At 38.2% G+C, this 18,699-nt stretch overlaps 1 protein-coding gene across 3 annotated transcripts in view; it reads left to right on the plus strand.

The window, feature by feature from the left end:
* Positions 1-2,148: 2,148 nt before the first annotated feature.
* Positions 2,149-18,699, plus strand: part of Ptgfr (prostaglandin F receptor (FP)) — a 40,857-nt gene continuing 24,306 nt past the window's right edge. Inside the window, exons 1-3 of one of the 3 annotated variants that reach the window (XM_013018362.1) lie at positions 2,424-2,517; positions 3,666-3,813; positions 3,890-4,759. In XM_013018362.1, the coding sequence (XP_012873816.1) occupies positions 3,962-4,759 (798 nt within the window). In that variant the 5' untranslated portion in view covers positions 2,424-2,517; positions 3,666-3,813; positions 3,890-3,961. Of the gene's footprint in view, positions 2,335-2,423; positions 2,518-3,665; positions 3,814-3,889; positions 4,760-18,699 lie in introns of those variants that run through there. The other 2 variants (XM_013018363.1, XM_013018364.1) reach the window with 2 other exon arrangements.

Genomic DNA, 18,699 nt, shown 5'->3' on the forward strand with positions numbered 1-18,699 from the left:
CAGATGTGGCCAAAAGGAAACACTGTTACACTGTTGGCAGGAATGTAAATTTGTTCAACCATCTGGAAAGCAGTATGGAGGGGCCTCAAAAAAAATATAAAACAACCCTATGACCCAGCAATTCCACTTCTGAGCATTTATTCAGTAGAGCACAAACAATGACTCATCAAATTTTAAGGACTAACATGAAACAATGAATGACCAGATACAACACGTGTCAATTTGGAAATGGTTGTTTACTCTTCCTCTCTAATAGTAATGTATTCTTTTTTTCTTGAGGAAAAGGCATGAAGGTGTATTAGGAATTCTGACAATATGTGTAAATTAAGTTTGCAAAAACAGTGCAATTCATGTAGTACTTTGAAAAAGAAATTAATATTGTTTGAAATTTATTACACAACAGATGCTATGAGTGAGAATTTCTTTACTTTCTTAACCCAGTAGCTACAGCAGTTGGTGTTATTGAGATGCTCCAGTGAATGCTTCAGAGTTTTTTTTTGTTGTTGTTGTTGTTTTTGGTCGGTGGAGGGGGCTTGAATTCTGGGCCTGGGCACTGTCCCTGTGCTCTACAGCTCAAGCCAAGTGCTCTACCACTTGAGCCACAGCGCCACTTCTGGTTTCCTGGTGGTTTATTGGAGATAAGAGTCTCACAGACTTTCCTGTCTGGGCTGGCTTTGAACCATGATCCTCAGAGCTCAGCCTCCTGAGTAGCTAGTTACAGGCATAAGCCACTGGCGCCTGGCTAAAGCTTGAGAGTTTTAAGTTGTAGAACTATGGTGGTATAGCCATTTCTTCATCCAAATGTTTGATGAGTGGTTAGTGGTTATCCTAGGTGAAGGTGAGTGATGAACAGATGAACAGGACCTGCGCAGGAATTTATTTCAGGGGAACAGGTATAAGTAAATCAATAAATGAAATAAAATGGGATTAATTCGTTAAAGGACAGAGCAGTGCTTAGTGTTATGTTTTCCATGTAGCTTATTTTATGGTTGCCTTTTGGATACTTGTCATCCAGGTGTGATGTTTCTGTACTCACCAAGCAATTAATTAACCCAAACACTCAATTCTCTGACCACACGCGAGTAACAGGTTTATAAGTTATAGTCACAACAATTTAAAGTATCTCAATCTCTGCCACAGAGGTGAGCTGAGCAATCATTCTTTTCTATGGTTAATGGTTAATTTTTACTTTATCTCACTTCTCCATCTTATGGTCCTTACTCATTTCCAGGAATTTAGAGGTGCCTTTAGCTTCTAAAATGGAGAAATGCAGCTTATGTCCATGTGACATTGTTTTTTTTTCCCACCTAGCAACATTTTACTAAAATATGAGTGAAAGTCGGTGATAGATTCACATAAATATTTGTTTGAAAAATGAGGTATAGTTAATAGGTAGGTATAGCCAGGCTAGGAGCAAAAAAAAAAAAAAAAGATACTAGTGGCTCAAATCACAGTATAAATAGATTCAAAACTATAAAATTGTAGTATAAGTTGAAGTCATAATTCTTGATAAAGAAGTATTTTATCACAAGTTGATCTCTACAAAATTGATGCAAATGCCAGTCGTACATATCACCAGAAACGTCCTCGCTCCTTGAGCTTTATGATCGCTAAAGGATTGTGTACCCCTAGCGTTTCAATTCCCTTTGTGCAACAGTGGGCCCTAAAACCCTGAGGGTTTTCTGCCAGGATACCTGATTAGGGTGCCTGTTTTCACCCCTCGGGACAGCTGAGCTCTCCCTCAAATGCCTAGTCTCTTTCTACCTGGTCCTTCTGTCCCTTTCAGGCTGTGCTTGGCATAAGTTCCGTCTGCCACACTGACACTTGCCCAACATCGAGTCCCTGGACTGTTCCTCTTCAGAAGCCACGGACAGGATTGCTGGCACCCCCCCCCCCCCATCTCCGGACTCCTGTCTTAAATGCTCAGACATGGCCTCTTTCTCTTCAAAATGTGTTTGGAGCAAAACTCGTGAGTGGCCGGTCTGGCGACCAAAAGGGGCAACTTCAGCCGCTGTTGGGGACGCTCTCGTGTCTCCATCTGGGCGGAAAAGGGGGCGGAGAAGAGAGCGCAGAGGCAGGGGCGGCGATCACAGAGCCCTTCGTTCCTCTCCAGCTGCTTCGCGCGGCGGCGAGAGGGCAGCAGCGGAGGCGGAGCACAGTCTCCGCACGAGGGCTCTAGCGCGCAGAGGGCATCAGCCCGGGACGCGAGCGCTACCCCAGCCGGAGCGCCACGCTGCGCTCGCCGAACCTGCGCGGGACTGGGCGCGCCATGGATCACCAGGCGGCGCGCTCTGCTGCTCCGCTGACAGCCAGCCGGCTGCCAGGGATATTAAGGTAACCATCTCTGCCGGAGCTGGATTTCCACGCCGTGAGCCTCTGGATATTCAACCTGACTCAGGTTTCTCTTCCTCTGGCCCCTGGTTTGTGCGGAGATGCCGGGCGAAGGCTGCAGTGGGCATTTTAGGCTGTGCTGGGCGACAGCTTTTGGACCAGAGTTGGGCTGTGCTGTGGCAATCGGTGAGAGAGGACTGACCCGTGCCGACTGTGAGCCGGGTGGATAAGGATCTGGGAAAACAAAACAAAACAGGTCTCAGAGAAAGAAAAGAGACAAAGGGAGAGAACTCTTTTCCCGCAGGCCTGTTTCCTGGTGGGTGACACTCGAGTCCCTTACTGGGGTGGGTGTGGGCCTTTCAAAACAGCCCTCTGGCATTGGAGCAATTGCACAAAAGTTTCATTCAGTTAGGCTCAAGGAAGATGTAAGCAGGGCTGGGGGTTTAGAGGTTGTACCAGGCGAAAGTCGAACTGTGTGAGTAAGAGGTGGAGGAGGCAGCGGCCCCCAGGGCAGCCCAAGCGGCTCCATAGGGCCGGCTGGTCCTAGGAAAGAAAGGCTGCCTCTGGGGTTCCCAGCCTCCCGGAAAGCTGCGTGGGCAACATCAGTCCAATTAGTTTCTGGAGAGGTGGCCGTGGTTCTTTGTATCTAGTGTTAGTGACTCAGACCTCAATCCCCTAGGGAAAGGACAATTAACACTGCTGCTTTTGGATCCTGTTACCCAAAAGCTTTAGTTTAACAACTCCTAGGCAGATGGGCTTAAAGGGTGGACAGAAACCTCAGTGCTGCTTGGAGGATTTCTACCCAGGTGGGAGCTAGAACAGACAACCACAGCCATTCTCTCTCATCCTGGGTCAGTGAAGGTGTAGTGTACCGTCCTGCAATTTGGGTTGTAGAAAGACTGACTGAACATCACCCAGCCTGTTTACCCCGCTCTCCAGTCTAGAGAAGACTCAGGTCTGATCACACAAAGGTGGTTCACTTAGGGGACAGTCTGCAATTTGAGGACAAAGCCCATCGTTAAGAGAAAAAACATTTTTTTTTAAAAAAGATCATTTAGTTATTTAGATAGATTGTTCTTCTTTAACAAGTTTTAATGGTTTTAAATGAAATCTTGGAACCTTGCTCACAATTTTGTAATCCTTAAAAGTTTTCAGATGTCTTTTAAGTGTCAGAAGAACATTTTGGAGGCTTTGCTCGCTTTCTTTCTTTCTTTCTTTCTTTCTTTCTTTCTTTCTTTCTTTCTTTCTTTCTTTCTTTCTTTCTTTCTTTCTTTCTTTCTCTCTCTCTCTCTCTCTCTTTCTTTCTCTCTCTCTCTCTTTTCTTTTCCTTGCAGAGGAAAGTCAACCAACTGAAGTGTTTTGTGGGCAATCCTCCGCGCCCCCCCCTTCAAATGGAGTAAGAACCCAAGGCTGATGGGTACTGCTGTCAGGATGATGCAACCTTGCTTATGATAGGCCAATCAAATCCCAGCCCATGACAAGGTGCGTTGGCACTTTATTCTCCAAGTCAGATAACCAGTAATTTGATGTTTATAATTCCTCTCTCTTTATGCCACAGACGCCTGGACTTCGAGCCTGTCTAGTTGTGACACAGAGATGAGCTGAGGGGCCAGCATCTATCTCCACAACAATGTCCATGAACAATTCCAAACAGCCAGTGTCTCCTGCAGCTGGGCTCTTTTCAAACACAACCTGCCAGATGGAAAACCGGCTTTCAGTATTTTTTTCAATCATCTTCATGACGGTGGGGATTTTGTCCAACAGTCTTGCCATTGCCATTCTTATGAAGGCTTATCAGAGATTTAGACAAAAGTCTAAAGCATCATTTCTGCTTTTGGCCAGTGGCTTGGTAATCATAGACTTCTTTGGTCATCTCATCAATGGAGCAATAGCAGTCTTTGTATATTCATCCGATAAAGACTGGATTCGATTCAACCAATCAAATATCCTTTGCAGTATTTTTGGTATGTGCATGGTATTCTCTGGCTTGTGCCCACTTTTTCTAGGCAGTGTAATGGCCATTGAGCGATGCATTGGAGTCACAAAACCAATTTTTCATTCAACGAAAATTACATCCAAACATGTGAAAATGATGTTGAGTGCGGTGTGTTTGTTTGCCGTGTTAGTGGCTTTGCTGCCAATCCTTGGACATCGAGACTATAAAATTCAAGCATCAAGGACTTGGTGTTTCTACAAAACTGAACACATTGAAGACTGGGAAGACAGATTTTATCTCCTACTTTTTTCTTTTCTGGGCCTTTTGGCTCTTGGTGTTTCATTCTTATGCAACGCTATCACAGGAATTACACTTTTAAGAGTTAAATTTAAAAGTCAGCAGCATAGACAAGGAAGGTCTCATCATTTTGAAATGGTTATCCAACTCCTGGCCATAATGTGTGTCTCCTGCATTTGCTGGAGTCCATTTCTGGTAAGAACCTGAAGTTTTGGCACTTTCTTTTCTCCTGTGCTTATTTACACTTAGTATAAGGTTTATTGTGCCTGTCAAAGTTGTTGTCTGGAATATCAATTTGTAAAATTCTGGTGTTTGCTCTTATACAAAACTTATTTCAACATTTGGTTCAGTTCTGGCTTAGAATTAAGCTGTTAATGACATATGTAGCTATTTCCCACCCACTTACAAGGCCTCAAATGGAAAGAAAAGTGTTGCTGAAAACCCTAACCACAGTTACCTGTTTGCATGCAGTACAGTGTAGCTTTAACAGAAATAACACATTAATATGCTAAGTATGATTAGTTTCTAAAATGAGAAAAAAGGACCAGATATAATAAATTGGATCAGAATCTTGTAGAAAGTGATACAGACATTATTATTGTTATTATTATTGACAAGGCATAGTAACTTCTGTGTTCTTCTAAACATGAATGACAAGGACTCAACTTCAAAGTGTAGGGATAATGTGGGATAACTGGAGAGTTTAGGTGAACTAGATGGGTAATTAAAGTGAACATATCACTAGTTTATTAGCTCCAAACAATGCTGATGATGAAGGGGAAATATGACTGTCAGGAGAGCCAAGATTCTTCTCATTTGCTTTCATCCCTTTGAAAAAGATTTAGTCAGCAGTCAGATGTGATCACTTGGCCTTTTAATTCAGAGATAGAGGCTACAGATAAAGAATTAGCAGCAAATACACATCGTTCGCTTTATCTTCCAGATAGAAGACCAAAAACTTTAAGATAATATGACCTCTTCCCAATATTTTACCAAGCCATGAAGAAGAAAAAAACATCATTCTGTAGGAGGAGGTCAGCACAAAGCCTGTGTTCATCACTTCTTGCATTATATCAGCAACAGAGAAGCAGGCTGGCATCCAAAGATGATGAGTGCAAGTTTCACAAAGTAGAAGTGAATGAGGCAAAAAAGGAGGCGAGATAAGACAACACTGAGTCAAGACAGAGGTGTTCAAGGCTAAGGTGATGCATGAAAGTGCTAGTTAGTAACACAGTTTTCCCAGATCACAAACAGCCCTTTTATCCAAGTACTGCTGCCAGTTCTGCTTTATTAAACCATCAGATGATTTTGACACACTTATAAGTTTAATGAAGACTCCTACTGTCCAGTAGCCTGGTGTAGAGTTTATTATATTTTGTTTTATAATGGAATCTCTTTGTTAATATTTTTTATTACTACTTGTTTGATTGACTTGCAATTTCAATTTAGATTTTTTTTAATTGTGAAAACGCCATACAGAGGGGTTACTATTACATGACCAAGTAATGAGTACATTTCTTATCAAGCATTGTTGCCTCCTCCTTTATTTCCCCTTGCTCAATTTAGATTTTTAACTTGTTTTTATCCATGTTATGTCTAATCTGGCCAGACTGAAGGCTGTACCCAACAGAAACCAAATCTATTAATTACTGGCAACCTTCAAAGACCTGCTTAGCTTAGATAAATGAAAATGAGGGTAGTTTTGTGCTTGTGACATAGTTGTTTGACTGATGAACAGAAATCTGTTTACAAACATTTGGAATAGTGTGTAGTTATTGGAGTTAGTGAAGGGAAAGTGAAAAATATGAGAAAAATGAGGCTGAGAATCTTAAAGCCATGAAGTAGTAGTTAACAAGGAAAAAAGCAATCTTAGGAGTTGAAGTAATCACTTTGTTCTATGTATTTTTTCTGAGGGCTCTGCAAAAGAAAACTTTTAGTTCTAGCTTTCATGTTTGAAGATGTAGGAGTAATGGACTAATACATAGGCTAAGACTATGTAGGAAGCAACATTTCAGACTCTTGCTGTGGATATTTAAAATTTATGTTTTTCTCTGATTTCCTTTCCCATATTTTTTGATTTCTTTCCTTGTGAAAATCAGTAGTACAAGTTGATTCATATTTCCAACACATTGTCTAGTGTAAAGTTTCCTTTTCATGAAATATGTTCTGTGCTCTAATTTCCTCTTTAATCATGGCAACGGATACTTCTGAAATGCTCTGAAGTGTGAAAATGAATTTGTGAGTTAGACACTGATACTCCTTAATGGATTGACACTTTGAGTTGTTTCAGACATTCTTTGCATTCTGAGTTTCTTTTAGCGGAGACTGAGTCTTTGTAGTTATTTCTGACCAAAAGATTTATAACTCTTGTGGCCTGGGCACAGGTATTTATAGGGATTCAGTTAAGGTTACAGACGGATACAAACGTAATCCAAGTACAGAATCCAGACTTGAAAACACTAAAATAACATTCCCTCCTAATCCCTCAGTTGAGACTTGTTCCTTTTTTTAATTCAATGTTTAGCAGGATCACATAGATTTTTCTGAGTCCTTATTTTCCTGCCCACCTTGTATTTTAGGCCAGCTTTGAATTTATGATTCACCTATATCAGCCTCTGAAGTAACTGTACACCATCTGACTTAGATGTTTTTTCCCTTTCTTATTTTATTTTATTTTACTTTATTTTTTTATTGTGAAAATACCATACAGAGGGGTTACAATTACATGACCAAGTAATGAGTACATTTCTTTTTTTTTCAATTTATTTTTTTTATTGTGACAATACTGTACAGAGGGGTTACAATTACATGGGCAAGATAATGAGTACATTTCTTATCAAGCATTGTTGCCTCCTCTTTTGTTTCCCCTTCCCATCCCTTCCCATCCCCCCCAACCACACCCTTCCCCCAGCCAAAGTTGCAAAGTTCGTTTTTCGACATAACGTCTTGTATATCTCATTGTTGCAATGGGTCCACCTGTATCCCTATTTAAACAATTGTTTTTTTCCCATCCCCTCCACAAATCAAATACAGTGAAAACAGGGGTTATACGGTGGGGGAGGGACATACAAAGCAACAAAGAAATATCTTATAAATATGTTGAAAACAATAGGAAGAAAAAAAAACATTTGAGTCCTATCTTGGGGTTCATTTCACCTAAAATCAATTTATCTGACCGTTTCTGCTTGTCTCAGACATATACTAGTTATGGCAAATAAGAGAAACCATGGGACCTATGTTTCTTTGGGCCTGGCTTACTCCACTTAATATAATTTTTTTCCAAGTCTATCCATTTCCTAACAAATGGGACAATGTCATTCTTTCTGATGGAGGCATAGAATTCCATTGTGTATGTATACCACATTTTCTTGATCCATTCATCTACTGAGGGGCATCTGGGTTGGTTCCATATCTTAGCTATGATAAATAATGTTGCCATAAACATAGTTGTGCTGGTAGCTTAGGTATGGTATTCTTTTCGATCATTTGGGTAAATGCCTAAAAGTGGGATTGCTGGGTCATAGGGGAGCTCTATGTGGAGTCTTTTGAGGAAACTTCATACTACTTTCCAAAGTGGTTGAACAAGTTTACATTCCCACCAACAACGCGGTAAGATTCTCTTCTGTCTACATCCCTCCAGCATCTGTTGTTATTAGAATTCTTGATTATAGCCATTCTAACTAGGGTGAGGTAATATCTCAATGTTGTTTTGATTTACATTTCTTTTATGGCTAGAGAGGTTGAGCATTTCTTGATGTGTCTATTTGCCATCCTTCTTTCCTCTTTCTTTAGCCCACTTATTTATTGGGCAGTTGTTTCTTTGAGGATTTGTTTGGTGTTTTTTTTTCACTTTTAAAGTGCGACTGAAACAAAACGTTTAAATTCCTGTAGATGTACAGTACTGATGACAGCTTCCAGACAAATGCATTACTTTACATCCTGTGCCTTTTCTGTGTATTTGGTGTGATGACAGGATTTGTCATGTAGATGACCATTTACACACAGTTTGACCTGCTGTATTTTCCTGGCTTCAAACTGAATCAAAGGTAGAGGTGTATGCCTGCAAGGAGAAGTGACTAAAGTGTAGATGTTGTTGTCTGTGCTTGAGGAACATGTGTGTCAAAATTTGTCAAGAGTAGTAGAATTTTAAATCTACTTAATCTATATGTAACTGCATACTTTATTAATTTTCATGTGGTTCTTTATTGTGTAGGTAGAATTATTATCATTTGCATTTGCATGCTCTCTGTAGTAAACCTTAATTTTTTTTGAATAATTTTGCAGAAAAATGAGTTTATATATTACTGTTTTAAGTGCTTTTCTTTTTTTCTTTTTTGGTGCTGGTCCTGAGGCTTGAACTCAGGGCCTGAATGCTGGCCCTGAGCTTTTTTTCTCAAGGCTAGCACCCTACCATTTGAGCCATGGTGCTACTGTCAGCTTTTTGATAGTTAATTCATGATGAGAGTCTCATGGATTTTCTTGCCTGGGCTGACTTCAAACCATGACCCCCCCCCCCCAGATCTCTGGCTCTGTAGTTTACCAGTTAAACAAAGCAATAAATACTTCTTAACTGTTTGACTGTAACTTAAGTAGTATGAATGTCAAAAGGTTGGAAATGATTGACCAGAATATGTATTCTGAGTTTTGTAAGAAAGAGGCAAATGCTGAAACTGAATGATAGTTTTAATATGTTTTCTAGGTCATGAATTGTAAATTTATGAACTATGAACTTTTAGCTGTCTTTTAGATTGTCATATGCTCATTTTACCATTGCTTCGGGACTACGGGATAATTTTTAATTAAGAAAATATAAAGTAAATGAAGAGTGCAGTAATTTCTTATGTAATTCAATTTATTCAAAAATGTGTTCTTACAGGACGCTGGTGGCTCAGGCCTGTAATCCTAGCTACTTAGGAGCCTGACGGTCTACTTAGGAGGCTACTTAGATCCCAGGATTATGGTTCAAAGCCAGCCTAGGCAGGAAAGTCTGTGAAACTCTTATCTCCAGTACAAACAAAAAACAAAGTACAAACAAACACTAGAAAACCAGAAGTGGCGCTGTGGCTCAAGCAGTAGAGTGCTTGCGTTTAGCTGAAGAGCACAGGGACAGCACCCAAGCCCAGAGTTCAAGCCCCACCACTCTCTTGAAAATGTTAAGTTGGAATTTGTTTTTTTCTAAGGTTGTCACATGTATGTTAATATTTCTAGTCTAGGTAGTTAAATATCATTTTGTCACTTTTCAGATACTTATTAAAAAATTGGAAGATTAATTGAACTTTGACTGAAGTTTCTAAAGGTATTGACTCATAATGACCATGTCTCAAAGACCTATTGGTGTCTAATGAGTGGCAGAACAATTTAGAGTGCTTTGAGTTTTAAGTGAAAATCATTCTCTTATCACCATATTTAAAAACAATGTAACAGGAACCTATGCATTTCTGTGTTCCTCCCTCAACACTATATGATATTGAGTAGATGTTCATTGGTATGTTTTAAATGAGAAGAAAAGATGGAAATTGCACATACATGTTCATGTATGTTACATGAGTATTTGTGTGTAGTCTTGTATATACATAAATAGTATGCATATATGTATTTACAGTACAAATAGAAAGTATGTATTTGTATGCATGTATATATACATACAATAGTTAAAATTTCTCCAAATTAAGAAAATAACTAATTAACCATTGGTTTTGTTTACAACAAATAAGATGGCGTCTATTAAACTTAAAACAATGGTCCTTATAGTTTTAGTTCAGATTTTGGAAAAGAGGTCTCTCGGGTTTATAGTTGAATTGCTGCTGTTTTTAAAAGCAACATTATACAACTTGTTTTGGCTGGGTTCTCTTGTGAAGAGGGAGCATCTTTTTGTTGGGATTATGAAGCCATAGTGAAGTTGTCTGCATACAGGTTCTATTGACATCTGGGTTTTGCTTCTATGAAGCAACTCAGATACAGAACACAAGGTTCACATCAGACATAAATCCAATGCATAGTCAAACGATAACAGAGTTTTATTTGTGGGAGTTCAGGCTGTTTTCTCACATTTGGGTGGGCATGGAGTAGGTCACCTGGCGTCAGTGAGAGTATCAGGTGAGAAGTAGTTCTGGGAGAATTGACAGCACATCCCAACTCTGAGTCCTGTCATTGTCCTGACTGGAATACACTCCTCTGACATTCCTGTGGCTTTCTTACTTCCTGTTTTCTGGTGGCTTATATATCATCACCTGATTTAGGCCATCTTAAATAATGCCCTTTCCTTTCTTCTCTGTTCCTCTGTTTTATTTTCCTTCTAATATTTAGTAGTATCTTAGTAGAAAATGGGTATATAATTTTGGCTTACGTGGTTATTGTTTGGTTTTTGCCCCTTGCATGAAAGCTTCTTCAAGAGGAGCCCTTGTGGATGGCTTTATCCCCAGTTCTTAGAACAATGCTGGGCACATGCACATGTCATAAGTAGTTGTTAACTGAATCTCATGTAATGGACAGCTTGTTCAATGACTGCACTTGTCTCTACTTTGGGTTCACTCTGAGGAGAGATCAACACCTGTTTGGTAGGGTTAGGAACATCCTCCTTGCCCTCAATGTGATCTTTATTTCTCAGTAGACCCCCCCGTTGAGAGGCAGTACATGAATATTTTTAATAATTTCGATCTTTTTATTGGAATTAGCGAGCTCTGATTAGGAGAAAGTCTCTGTTCAGAGGATTTCTAAGGAGACTCAGGGAAAACCCTGGAATTCTGAAGTTTGAGTCTGGGCTACAATTTGTGTAATAAATTCCATAGATAAATTAGGCTTGATATTTTATTTTTATGATCTTACCGTAATTTGATTGTGTGGCATTTCCTTTGTTAGTCTCAATAGTCCTCAGTGGTGAAGTTTAATGTTGTTTGTATTTTAGTTTCTAAAGATAGTGGGCCATTAGTCAATGTGTGTTGAATGAATAAACTAATAAACCAATTGCTGGATAGGAAGTATTGAGGCAAAGGAAAATATTGGGCAATAGAAATTCAGATTAATTTTTCCCAGTAGTCTTAGTCTTGCCTTTTTACTATGAGCACATATTTTTTCATAATGTATTTACTTTTTATTGGCCAAAAGGAGGACATTAAGATTTTGAAGATGTTTCATATTCATTGTCAGAAAACAAAATTTTGACGCAACATGTTGAAATTTGCCTGAAAGCTGGGCTTGCTAATATTATGAGTTCACCAGCAGATTGAATGAATAGATAGATATATCCATGGATCTATGGATGTACGCATATATATCTGTCTCAATGGTATTGTCAATGAAATGACCTTTTATATTTGTAAATGTTAATTCTGAAAAGCCTAATGCATCTTTATAGTGGGCCTAGTAGCAACCCATAGAGATCTCCCTTTGTGTGAGTTTTCCTTGGTGAAATTTTCTTCAGCTAGGAGTAGCTGCTTGCAAATGTTCTTATCATTCATTCTATGTGCATGGAGGATGCAAAGCATGTGTGCCTTGTGTCACTTGGGACATTTCAGAAGGGCACTTCATACTGAGCTATCTGCTGAGGGCTCTCATTGCATCTACACATGGTTCTGATGCTGTTCAATCCTGATGCCTCTCACTGTGTCCCAGGCTCTGGAAAGCATCCTGAGTGCAGTTCTTTGTCTGAAGGTCAGTTTCCTGAATCACATGGTTTAGAAAGATGGCTTAGAACTCTGTTGATAACTTGTCTACAGGGCATTTATAACTAGGCTTAGAACATGATTAGAAAAACATATGTTTGAACCTTGTATATGCATTTCCCTCCATGAGAGTAGATAGCATAAAAAAAGAAGGGCAACTATGAATTAGAATTGACTCTGCTAGGTTGAAAAACTATACCAAAATCTATTGCTTAAAAAGAGCATGGTGGTCAGGAATATTTTGTTATTTTAAGCTATTTACTCTTGGCAAAATATGACTTCCTGTTTTTAGCGAAAAAGACATAAAAATGCTCAAAGATGTCATAGATGTGGAGACAACATTTACAAAACATTATTTGGTTGATGTAGGTATAAACAAGTCAGAAACATGTAGCATATATTTATAACCTCATGGGTATAAAAACTTGATTTAATCTGTTTGGGGCTTTTTATGACGCCCTAACACATTTGAGGAACAATTCAAGATGATGGTGCGCCTGAAATTTCCCTGGGTCACCAGTTTTACTATGATTTGCCTACACTTATTTTTATAGGAAGTAGAGTCAATGCATTCCTTCTCTATTTGGTTTGGATTGCTTTTAGAGCCACATGAATTGGACCTTAGTATAGGAATGTCGTGTATTTATATTCAGAGAAAGCTTCAGGAGAAATTTTTTTTTTGGTCAAAGTAAATATACCTTTCAAAGGTTATCTAAACTTGTCACTCTGTTCTCTGTCTTGGGTGTAATACTGTAGAGGAGTGAATGAGGTTGTGGTTTACGCACACAGTGGGGTGGCTGTCTTTACTCCCCTTCAGCTATTGAACCCCAAATAAAATTCAGACGATGGAATGTTGAGATGGCGTGTGGTTGTGGTTGTGATGGTGAAGGAGACAGGGACAATTAGATTAAATGAAAGGGATTATTTTAGCTTTATGTGCACTGTCTCAAGTCAATTCCCTTGAGAACAGTGTAGCCATTCAGACACAGGCTGGGAAGATGAACCTCAGATTCTTTACTACTCAACTATGATTTTGGAGTTACTCTAAGCTTACACATCTGTCAACTGATTATAGTAGTAGTAGAGATACTATTACGTTAGATGACTTGGCTTTCTTAAAATCTCATAACAGCATGATTACCACATAGTAAATTCACAACAAAATCTAAAAACACTATAAACATTATTGCTATTGCCTACCATCTTGACCAAAAATAATCCTCGGTGTTTCACTCAGATGTTTTTAATTATCTTCTCCATTAACAGGAATTGGTTGTGGGGGAAAAGGAGGAGGCACTAAGCTTCAGAAAGTTTTCCTGGCCATTTTCAATTGAATTTTCTGGTTATTGCTCCCTATTTCATCTGATCAGTTGTAAAGATGGGCCCTTCCAACTTGTTCTAGTCATTTTTCTAATAATTTTTACATATAATCATTATAAACTATTAACTTGTAGATGATTGTTAAAATTAGCAAGTGTAGTTAAAATTAGAAAAAAATTGTTAAGATCACTGGACATTATGCTTAGGACTGAGTGGTACCAGGGGGTAAAAGCTAAAACTCTTTTCCGAAGGAGTTTATAACTTAGGGAAGTAAATAATGTAAGATACTAGCTCTTAGAGAGATGCTATAGTATATTAGTTGAGTCTGAGTTCAAGTCCTATTTCTTGCACTTGCAAGCATATGACTCAAAGCACTTTGTTCTTGTATTTTTTATGTGTAAAATAATTTAGTAATAGTACTCTATATAGATTTGATGTATATTAATATATGTGAAACGTTTAAAAATGTCAGATACATAGTAAGAACCATTGGTTTCACTTACTATGCTATTACTGTGACTGTGGCTATTACTATTAAATAGCAATGATACAATGATACAATGAAATAATGACACTTTGAAAGTATTTAATAATGAATAATGGATGTTGCAGAGAGAAGCTGTCACTTCTAATTCTGAGATTCACAAGTAATTACTTGTTAATTGATTTGGCATACTTATTGAGCACCTCTGATGCATCTGGCAGTGTGCTACATGCTAAAATAATCATTATGACTTAACTGTTCATAATATTTATGACTTTAATCAACAGTACTTGTAGAAAATAAGAAGATGTGTGTTGGAAGCTGAAACATGAAGATTCTATTGTAACTTGTCTATTCTGTTATGAATGTTTGTCAATGAAATTTTTTGACTGTTTATAAAAGGTAAATGTCCTAAAGGATACCTTATAGTAAAATAACTATTTGAAATGTAATACAAAGTCAAGTAATAAAATTGTACAAACCAAGGAAAGAATAGATATAGTGTACATAAATCCTAGTGATAGAAAGTATCCATAAGAGAAACTCTAGTATTTAAGTCAGTGTTTAAAAGTAATAGAATACAGTGGGTTGCAATAAATAAAAAATAGATGAATTTTTTCAAGTAATAAAATGAATAGTAGGAAATTTACATTGGATAAGAAATATTTAATAAGTAAATCAATAGTTTATACTACCTGTTTCTAAGCAAAGTAACTCAGAATAGAGAAGAAAAGCAGTGAAATGAAGCTATTAATTTTCTAAGAATGTGAGTTAGGAAGGTTAAGAAGATATGGACTAAAATCAACAGAAACAATTTGTAGTGAACTTTAACCATAGGAATTATGAAAATAATGTATTTATGCTTTAATTTAGTCACAAATCAATTTACACATAAATTCACATATTGAGCTATTCCTTCAGTTGACTTTGCCATGGGAAAGACAATAAAGTAAAAGGTATAGGACAGATGCCTTTGGAAATATTTCCATTATAAACTCTCAGAAGTTTACTTTCTAGCTCCTTCACTTTTTTATTTTTTATTGTAAAAATACTGTACAGAGGGGTTACAGTTATATGACTAAAGTAATGAGTACATTTCCTATCCAGCACTGTTACCTCCTCTTTTGTTTTCCCCCTACTATCCCTTCCTTCCCCACCTCCCCAACTCCTCCCTCCCCTTCCCGACGTTGTAAAGTTCGTTTTCAACAGTGTTTTGGACATCTCATTATTACAATGGGTCAATTTATATCCTATTTCCCTTCCCCTCCCCAAATTAGAAAAAAATGTATATACAAGATTCAGGGAAGCAGAATCAAATACAATGAAAACAGAGGTTATATAATGGGGGAAGAACACACCAAAGAAAAAAATTACATAGTACATTATAAGTACATTAAAAACAACACCAAGAAAGATAAAACCACTTGTTCTCTATCTTGGGGTTCATTTCACTTAGCATCATCTTAACCTTCACTGTTATCTATGAACTTTGCAGATATTTCTAACCTCTACTTGCGTCCTCCTTTTCCTTCTCCTTCCACTTTTCATATGAGGTGAATATAATCATTTGCATTTCCTTAGTCTTGATTGGAAAGAGGGTAGGGTATTAATTGCTGACTAATAATAAACACAAAGGTGGAGCTCAGGACGAGCCCAAAGGTATAGGATGAGGTATTAAATAACACTGTTGAAGCAGCAACAGAAACAGTAGGTATTATTTTATATTCTTTTATTTTGGTATGTTTTCCATTCATATTCATAGCAGAGGAGCAGAAAAAAGAAGAGAAAACAAAAATCACAGGAATGACTGAGAGATAGAATGCAGAGATGGGAAATTGTGCTTCTGTGTTTTAGGAATCTCTTTCACAACTTGGCTGCTTTTTGTTGTTCTTCAATGTTTTCAGTTGCTTTTTGGTTTCTTTCCTGGAATTTATAGCTATTATTCGAGTGAGGGCTGGTTCTAAAGAGGTTTTTGCTTTCCTGTATTGGAATGGAACACCATACTTGGATTTAGATTCAGATCTTTAATTTTTTCTTGGAAATACTGGAGGTTTGAACTCAGGGTTTCTCACTCACTAGCCTGTCCTGATACTGCTGAACCATGCTTCTAGCCCTGATTTTAAAGGGACTTCATTTAATCATACAGTCTTACTTCCAAGTAGGACACATATCTGAGATGTGATCCAATTACTTTAGCTTATTTTTAGGTTTATCATTATTGCTGAGATTACAATGGTGCACCACTGCATCCAGCTTCCCTTCTATGGAGTCAGAGTCTTTTCATAATCTTCCCAATCTCAGCTTAGAAGTGCCACTGCACTCAGTTATGGTTTGAGAAGTGTTCAATGGCCTTGAACTCTGATCTCATTTGTATGCAGCTAGCATTAGAGTTGTGAGTCACCAGCTCAAGGTTAGCGCTCTACCACTTGAGCCACAGCGCCACTTCTGGCTTTTTTTTCTTATGTGGTACTGAGGAATTGAACCCAGGGCCTCGAGCATGCAAGGCAAGCACGCTCTACTACTGAGCCACCTTCTCAGCCCCATAGAGCAATTTTAAAAAATTTTTAATTTGCTGCCAGCATCCTGATAGCTGCTTTAATTTTGATAATTAATAAAGAATGAGGTTAAATGAAAAGAGGGCAGATAGAAAAGCATGGCAAGATCAGTTATGCCCAGTCTCAGGAATTTGACCACAGTGATATTCACTGCCTATAACTGTCCTCTCCAAGGTCTGCACAATTTAAATTTGTCATTGCTCATGACCTATGCATTGGGATGAAACTTCTGAGATTATTTCCCCTACAATATTCTCGGAGTCTACTTAAATCAGAAATGTACCTTTGGGGAAAAACTAGATTAAAATTGCATAGCTAATGGAAGACCTATCTGTATGTCTTCTTATTCATCATTTACTTGTATAAAATTTAGTCCAAAATTATAATGGATAGAGCACCTGATAATCTCTGTCATTATGCTTGTATTCACTGTAGTGAGTACAGACTTCATTTCTAATAGTTTAATCTTCATAATTCCACATCTTTCCTATATGCTATCCTTGAATAAGAAATAGTATTAGTATCTGACATACTAAATAATAAAAGCACACACAATCTTTATTAATGCTGGTATGTTTTGAAGCTGTTGCAGGTTAAATGGTGATTCTCTTCTCTGCTGCAAGTCCAAAGATGGCTAAGGTAGAATTTTATTTCAAAAGAATATAAAGAATTGTTGGTGGACTCTCTAGCCTTGGATTTTTCACTGGAACACTAAAAAAATAAAAAAGAATTGCTGCTGCAAATCAAGGAATTTAGCAAATTGCTTTAAGTGCATGGCATTTAGAAGATAGCTCTGCCTTATCATGAGTCCCTCTAAACTTATAGCAGGATGAACTGTGAGTGTGTATGCCAAGGTAATGAAGGTAGCTATCTGTCTAGGAGTAATTTCCATGTAGTTTTTTCTTCTAATTAATCACTTCAGTTTTATCTCGGCACGTTAAATAGACAAAATATAAGTGCCCATCTGCTTGTTTAGATAGTTATAGACTAATATGGATTTCCATGTTAGGAAACCACTTTATGAAGAGGAAAGAGTACCATGTTTTACCTCTATCAACACCTTATCTCCATGTTTTACCTCTATCAACACCTTATCTCCAAGTCCTCCTTTGATAGGCTTGTGTCTTGATGTCAGAAAAGATAAACCACAATTCTTGTGAATTTGTTGATTTGTTTTACTTGATTGTCAAAAAACTCAAGCTCAACTCAGTTCAGCTCTCCTTGGGGCTTCTTTGTTTTTTTTTTTTGGTCAGTCGTGGGGCTTGAACTCTGGGGCGCTGTCCCTGTGCTCTTCAGCTCATGATGAGCACTCTACCGCTTGAGCCACAGCGCTACTTCCGGTTTTCTAGTGGTTTTATTGGAGATAATAGTCTCAAAGACTGTCCTGCCCGGGCTGGCTTTGAACTGTGATCCTCAGATCTCAGCCTCCTGAGTAGCTAGGATTACAGGCATGAGCCACCAGCGCCGGGCTTCCTTGGGGTTTCTTGATCTGCTGAATAGCAATCTTGATCTAAAGAATAGCAGTTAGGAGGAATATGTCACAGTGGTTTCTGAATAATACCCTGTGTTTTCAAGTACTGACTAAAGCTATAGATCCTAAGAAGGCCTGAAAAAGTTACCTGGTACTATCCATCCTCCTAGGAGGGTCAAAGCCCCCACAACAAATTTCAGCTTGAAGGATGAATATCTTTATTTTGGAATTAACTTCACTTTTTCTGTCTTCTGAAGTTAGTTAGTCTATGTAGGAAACAGTTGGCCACTTTCTTTTGTGAATAGAAGGAGAAATATCTGCCTTCTGGCCTCTTCACTCAAAGGCAGACCTATCCTACCTGCCTGAAGAGAAGGTTACTGCACAGTTGATGGGGACATTCTATTCTTATTTTAAATTTTTTATTTTTTGACATTCTGTTCTTACAGCTATTCTTACAAATGCATTTGTGATCTGTATCTAAACAATCATAGCATGTTACATTGATTCAAATCTGTTGTCTTATTAGAGGACTAAGGAATGTCCTCACTCCCTCCTTCCTTCCTTCCTTCCTTCCTTCCTTCCTTCCTTCCTTCCTTCCTTCCTTCCTTCCTTCCTTCCTTCCTTCCCTCCCTCCCTCCCTCCCT

This window comes from Dipodomys ordii, unplaced genomic scaffold, assembly GCF_000151885.1.
Source record: "Dipodomys ordii isolate 6190 unplaced genomic scaffold, Dord_2.0 Scaffold39, whole genome shotgun sequence".
NCBI lineage: Eukaryota > Metazoa > Chordata > Mammalia > Rodentia > Heteromyidae > Dipodomys > Dipodomys ordii.